The sequence below is a fragment of the Procambarus clarkii genome, chromosome 69, assembly GCF_040958095.1.
Source record: "Procambarus clarkii isolate CNS0578487 chromosome 69, FALCON_Pclarkii_2.0, whole genome shotgun sequence".
In the NCBI taxonomy this organism is placed as follows: Eukaryota; Metazoa; Arthropoda; class Malacostraca; order Decapoda; family Cambaridae; genus Procambarus; species Procambarus clarkii.
In genome coordinates, this window is record NC_091218.1 from 14,970,438 (window position 1) to 14,977,208 (window position 6,771).

General features: G+C 41.8%; 1 protein-coding gene across 1 annotated transcript in view; it reads right to left on the bottom strand.

Moving 5' to 3' along the window:
• The window catches only part of LOC138355855 (uncharacterized), a 13,022-nt gene extending 7,547 nt beyond the window's left edge, over positions 1-5,475 (bottom strand). Inside the window, exons 1-2 of the mRNA XM_069311397.1 lie at positions 5,443-5,475; positions 1-296 (exon numbers count right to left, since the gene is read on the bottom strand). The exon at positions 1-296 is cut by the window's left edge and continues 883 nt beyond it. Coding sequence (XP_069167498.1) covers positions 1-296; positions 5,443-5,475 — 329 coding nt within the window. The remainder of the gene's footprint in view (positions 297-5,442) is intronic.
• Positions 5,476-6,771: the final 1,296 nt, after the last annotated feature.

Here is a 6,771-nt window from a genome sequence, read left to right on the forward strand (position 1 = left end):
GGAGGGGTCAGGTCAGGAGGGGTCAGGTCAGGAGGGGTCAGGTCAGGAGGGGTCAGGTCAGGACGGGAGAGGTCAGGAGGGGTCAGGTCAGGAGGGGTCAGGTCAGGAGGGGTCAGGTCAGGAGGGGTCAGGTCAGGAGGGGTCAGGTCAGGAGGGGTCAGGTCAGGAGGGGTCAGGTCAGGAGGGGTCAGGTCAGAAGGGGTCAGGTCAGGAGGGGTCAGGTCAGGAGGGGTCAGGTCAGGAGGGGTCAGGTCAGGAGGGGTCAGGTCAGGGAAGTAAGAGTGACACATGAAGGTCTTATACAATAATATACAGTTTATGAAGTATTAATATAACAAAAAGTAATCAATGTGGAGTTTTCCATCATGTTGTCAGAAGGTTCAGCGTTGTCTGGTGGCTGTAAACTCCGTTGTCTGGTGGCTGTAAACTCCGTTGTCTGGTGGCTGTAAACTCCGTTGTCTGGTGGCTGTAAACTCCGTTGTCTGGTGGCTGTAAACTCCATTGTCTGGTGGCTGTAAACTCCGTTGTCTGGTGGCTGTAAACTCCGTTGTCTGGTGGCTGTAAACTCCGTTGTCTGGTGGCTGTAAACTCCGGACACTGCCATATAATGTTGATGTTCCCACATGATGAGTTTACCATCCTTAAACGGCAGGTTTATTTAGGTTTGATAAATACTTACATCTGAGTTTGGTGATGTTCCACCACCATGAACTTTGTCACAAGCTGGTGTAGTTTACACCTTCCCTGGGACGAGGTTGTTGGTGTTGTAAGTCCGGCTTCTGGCCAGGCTTAACTGGTAGTTAATATCTTGTGTTTTATCCCGTTACAGACTTTATGGCAACTGTTGAATATGTTGCTAACTGTCTGTTGCGTCGGGGAAGTGATCAGTTGTTCTTGTAGTGTTGTTAGCGTCTCTGACCATGACCTTCAGTCCTGCCCTTCACCATCCCTAATGATGCATGTTGGGTAGTTATGGCTCATGTTGCCCAATCACTCTGGCACAGCTCCAGGCAACAGTCATGTGGCAACCACTCAACGCTGCTAACGTTAATCCGCCGTTGTTTAACCGTTACTCGAGGCTGTGTTTGGCGGCTGATATATGGAGTCAGTGATGCACTGGTTCTCACCTTCAAGCACCTGCTGGCTACCTGTCCCAAGAAAGGGGAAGAAGCTAATAATTAAGCCAAGATTTGTACTGTTATCACCATGAACGGAAAAGTAATCTTGGTCGTTTTCTTAGGTTGGTTCCCTATAGACCGTGAACTCTAGTGTCACAATCTTTCGTTATCAGTGTCTGGGAAGGAAAGAGAATCATCTCTATTTCTAAAGAAAAGTGTAATACAGGTTCAACTTCACTGTTATTCTCTCAGTGTTAACTGGACAAAAAGTAGACTAAAGTAAACTGTCAGTGTATACCCAGAGAAGTTGGGTACACCTCTCGGGTATATCTCCCGTCATAATAATAATAATAATAATAATAATAATAATAATAAAGACAAATTCAATAATAATGTGAGTACTCGGACTGGCCACAAGTGTTGTGGTCTGAGCAACACAAACCTCCAGAAACACTGGTTCTTGTCTCTAGGCGGAGCCGCCACCGGAGCATCCTGACTGTTGTTGTCGTAGCCAAGTCCACCTCAGCCACGACGCCATTGGAGATAAGGAACGCGCGCTAAACAACGGTTCAAGAGAGAGGCGAAGATAAAACTGGAAATGACAAGAGAGAGAAGTGGGAGAAATTGTTAAGGGTTTTGGGGTTGTGTTGACGTGCGCTGCGTGCGACGAAATATCAAATGGAATTTAGTGTTGCCGCGGCGAAAGAAATTGCTTTATCAGTTAGAGAAAGTCGACGGCATGAAGGAAGTGCTTTCTCTTGCGCCTGGCCTCGAGGGGCCAAAACTGGCCTCGTTCAAGTGTAACAATGGTTCTCCTTCTTTATGGCCTCCTTACAACTTTTTTCTTAACTGAAGGTCACCCAATAGCTGGCTGAAGCATTTTTTGCCCAGCATATAATTAAGAAAAGCAATTTCTTGAATTTATGGAAGTGGAGCCGTGAAGCAGCGTAGAACAAACTGGCCATGAAATTGGGAGGAGTGTGAAATGGCAGAAACAGGAAGAGAGAAAGGCAAGAAAATTCGCTGGTTAAGACAATCAGAAAAGACTAGAGAGAGAAAAATATTGAAGAATGGCAGTAAGAAGTAGGAATTTATGCTTATTAAGAGGAGACGGAGCAGGGGAAATCTTCTTCTGAATGGACAGATGAACGACAGAAAATACTTTACACGAACGTAACCATCAAGTCGAACGGAAAGAAAATATAGAAATATGAACCGTGTGTAGAAGGTGGACAGTATCCATGCAAATTAGGTGATAGGACTACAAATTTTGACAATTCCGTTTCATATTTATTATTTTTGTTACCCAGCTGAAAATAAATTCAATTACCGAAACTTGCCAATATATATTTTCTCTCATCAGTTGCTGAGACTAATTATTTATCAAAATAGCGATAAAACGTTTAATAACAGAATTGTATATTGTCTTAGACTTCCAATAGTGCATTTAACACAGGGGTATAAGACATAGGCTTATAGGCCTCTTCAATGTTTGAAAGCTGGACAACATAAACTAACCTACTGAATAAAACCAAGCCTAACCTGGACATTTGACTGGAAAACAGGGTTTTCCAGTTAACTGGAAAGTTTCTACGACTAAGAAGGTTTCTTGGTTTTTGTTTCTAAATGTTAAAACACTTAGAAATAACAAAAACCACTTGGGGATGGACAAAAACACTTAGATACTTCATAAATTCTTGCTCACGGTCAAAACACTTTATACTACCAAAACACTTAAACAGGATTTGACGACAGGATGCCTGTCTTCAAAGTGCTATATACACACACTTATTTACGGTATTTAGACATACGAATCGTTATATTCCAAAATTTTACTTACTGTCCTCCATATTCTTTCCTTTATTTACTAGAAGGTAATATTTCTTCATAGAGATAAAAGTAATATTCATATAGGTATTTACTCAAGTGTTATTGAGGCCTTGTTCCTGTCGGTACTATGGTACGATCTGTGGTACGATTCCCGCCAGAATGGAACTAAACTTTTCTTCAGAGAGAGAGGTCATAAATAACCCAGCCTACACACCATTGGAATGAAATAAACTTAATAATATTTTCTCCGCTTATTGTGCTCATTCAAGTTCCTGTTGTCCTCTCATTGATTCCTATTGAAACACTTGAAGAACACTGAAGTGTTTGGGTCGTTGACATGAACTCTCTTCTGTCATGTTTGGGACTCACATCATCCTATAATTTAGTCTACTAAGACAACGTTTCCTGCCTCTACTCTCCACAGACGCCGTCATGTTGAGTCGACTCTTATACACAGCATGTCGCTGGCTTTGTCGTTGTCGACTCTTGCTTGTCTCAGTACAAAGTTAAAATCTTTAATCTTATACGCAAGTGTAATCTGCCGTAGCTGTCTGACCCCTAGGTGTTCTCCTCCTATATCTTCTGCTTCTGTTTGTTCGTATTTGATAATCTGTTTTATTTCACCTTTGTTAAATTTTGATTTTCAATCCTGCTTACTTTGTTTAATTTGTTTAATTTTCTCCTTCCTTTGCGTACGGAGCTTCTGTTAGCTCAGTTAAGTGTTTTTCCCACAATGAAATTATATTAACGTGATTTATAAATGAAAAAATCAGTAGGAGGTAGGAGCCAAGTTTGCTATTTTGTGGTGTGATGGTCTAGGGCGTTTGCTTGGGAGTACCAAACGAGCGGGCTCAAATCCTCCTCATGGTTGGTAATGATTTGCTCGTTAAGGGTTTTTATCCTCTAGTTACCCCTCACCCGACCTCCCCTCTTCCCTTATATTCCCTTCCTCTCCCACTCTTACTCAGTTATGACCTGATAATGACCCAGGCCGGACCGAAACGTCTGGGGGAAACAGGTTCAGTGTGATATCAACCCTCAGATATTTCTCTCTATTTGACTCTTGCAGGATATCAACTCCCAGATGCGACATTGTTTCATGTGTGTGGATTATTAGTTCAAGCCGCGTTATTCTGACTTAATCTCTAGAGAGGAGTCGTAGCTACGATGATTAATGAACGTTTAATTTGAATAACGATTTGCGTCAGGGAGAGACTGACGTCATCACAGTAGGACGCAAGTGATTGGTTGCTGAGCAAGGATACAAATCGCGAGGGAATCGCCAATCGGTTCCTTGAACTGCCTGAGAGGACACAGCTTGCTGTTCCTGCCTGGTTGTAATCAAATAGAAGAGTCGAGAGATGCGCTTTGGAGGATTTAAAACCATCAATGTCGATCATAAACCACGAAGGAGGGCTCAAATCAGTTTTAGAATCGCTAAATAATTTTATTTGAGTTCTTAGAGCTGTTAAGTGCAGTTAACAGAAGAATTGTTAGGAAGACTTAGTCGTCAGGGGACAGTGAAAATTTGACCTGCTCTCACGAATGTCTGAATTTGCTACTGGTACTGAATCACGACCTCGGAGAAGATTCGTGCAGCCGTCAGTTCATCGAGAACCTGCTCCAGAATGCTGGAAATTCGTGAGTGTGACGAATAATGGCTTAGATACTAATGATATAACTAACTGTGATATCCTTTACTTACTGACCAGCAAGTATAATTTATCACTAAACATAGTCCAGAACTGAAGTAAACTCTCAGTGTGTATATATATATATATATATATATATATATATATATATATATATATATATATATATATATATATATATATATATATATATATATATATATATATACAGACGAGGAGTCACAATAACGTGGCTGAAATATGTTGACCAGACCACACACTAGAAAGTGAAGGGACGACAACGTTTCGGTCCGTCTTGGACCATTCTCAAGCTGATCGACTTGAGTGTGTCTTAACTCATGAGTATGTCGTCTCTGGTCTTGACTCATCAGTATGTCGTCTCTGGGCTTGACTCATGAGTATGTCGTCTCTGGGCTTGACTCATGAGTATGTCGTCTCTGGGCTTGACTCATGAGTGTGTTGTCTCTGGGCTTGACTCATGAGTGTGTCGTCTCTGGGCTTGACTCATGAGTATGTCGTCTCTGGGCTTGACTCATGAGTATGTCGTCTCTGGGCTTGACTCATGAGTATGTCGTCTCTGGGCTTGACTCATGAGTGTGTCGTCTCTGGTCTTGACTCATGAGTGTGTCGTCTCTGGTCTTGACTCATGAGTATGTCGTCTCTGGGCTTGACTCATGAGTGTGTTGTCTCTGGGCTTGACTCATGAGTGTGTCGTCTCTGGTCTTGACTCATGAATATGTCGTCTCTGGACAGGCTGTATTACACACTCCTGTGTATTGTCTCCCTCGTCTCTGTGTGGTCCATAACTCAGTGAGCCACGTCTCCGGCCCCGCCTCACTTACCGCAGCCACTCCTCTCGCTTTATGTTCAGCCATAAAGGCAGAGAGAGAGAGAGAGGGAGAGGAGAAAAACTTTTCTGCTCCAAACACTTCTCCCTTCACAAATTCATAATTCTGGTGACGGACGGTTCGCTGCGTCCGTCGCCTTCGTCTCTCCGTATATTTCCGTCAGGAAGGGAGGGACATCAGACTCCTTCACGTCTGAAGCATCACTATTAACGACGTTTGTTGCTCTATACCTGTGTCTCAAGGGGCCTTTGGACTCCTTCATCTTCTTCTTACTGATTTTTCGAAATTGTTTGGAAAAAATAATTCCATTGATTCCTGTTATTTAAACCACAGATTTTGTTTTGATTGTTTCATTCTACATTTTGAGAAAATATTTATTTGTTAAATATATTTTAACAAAATTATCATTTATATGTAAATATTACAGTATCAGGAACACATTATTAGTTATTATTCAATTATATGTAAATTGTACACAGTTCTAACCACGTTTTTGCAACGTCATATTTTAGGTGTTGCCGGTGATACGTCTCAGACGTAGTGTGATGTTATAGACTCATATTTTGATGTTGCTTTAAAGTTCACACTTGAGTCATGTGGCAATTTCACGCATTATCCGGGGATTATCGTTCTTACGGCAGGTGTCTGATGCCTGCTTCTTGTCTCTGCTCTTGTCATATCTTTACAGCCTCTCTGATTGTGTAAAGTTCTTCTCATCTCCTCACAATCACTTCATATGTGTTATGTACATTTTGTATCCTCACAATCACTCCAGGATCAACATCTGTATGACGGAATTCTCTCCACCTTCTTACAGCATCCCCACTTGTGTGGTGTTTCTCTTAACTCTTCCATAGCATCTCCATCTCTGCGGTGACCTCTTCTTACCTCTCCCACAGCATCTAGACCTGCGTGAAATTCTCTCCCACAGCTCCTCCCACCTTTTCTGATCTTACAATACTGTGGGAGGATTGTCTTACCTGGCCTTCATTACTGACATACAAACAATCTCGAAAACAATTCTTCCATTAGCACTCGGTGCTTCATATTCCCGATAAAATCTTTTCTTTCAAGGCTCTGATTTTTGTCAGTGTTCCCTGCCACTTTCCGGTAGTTTTTGACTTCAAAGTTCCTAATTGATTTGCGCATCTTATCTTCACTTCATGTATTTTTAAATTGTTGTATATTTCCATAGATTTCTAATCCACATTATTGTCAGGATCGAAGGGATTTCATATTCAGTTAGATTTCTAATTCACATTATTGTCAGGATCGAAGGGATTTCATATTCAGTTAGATTTCTAATTCACATTATTGTCAGGA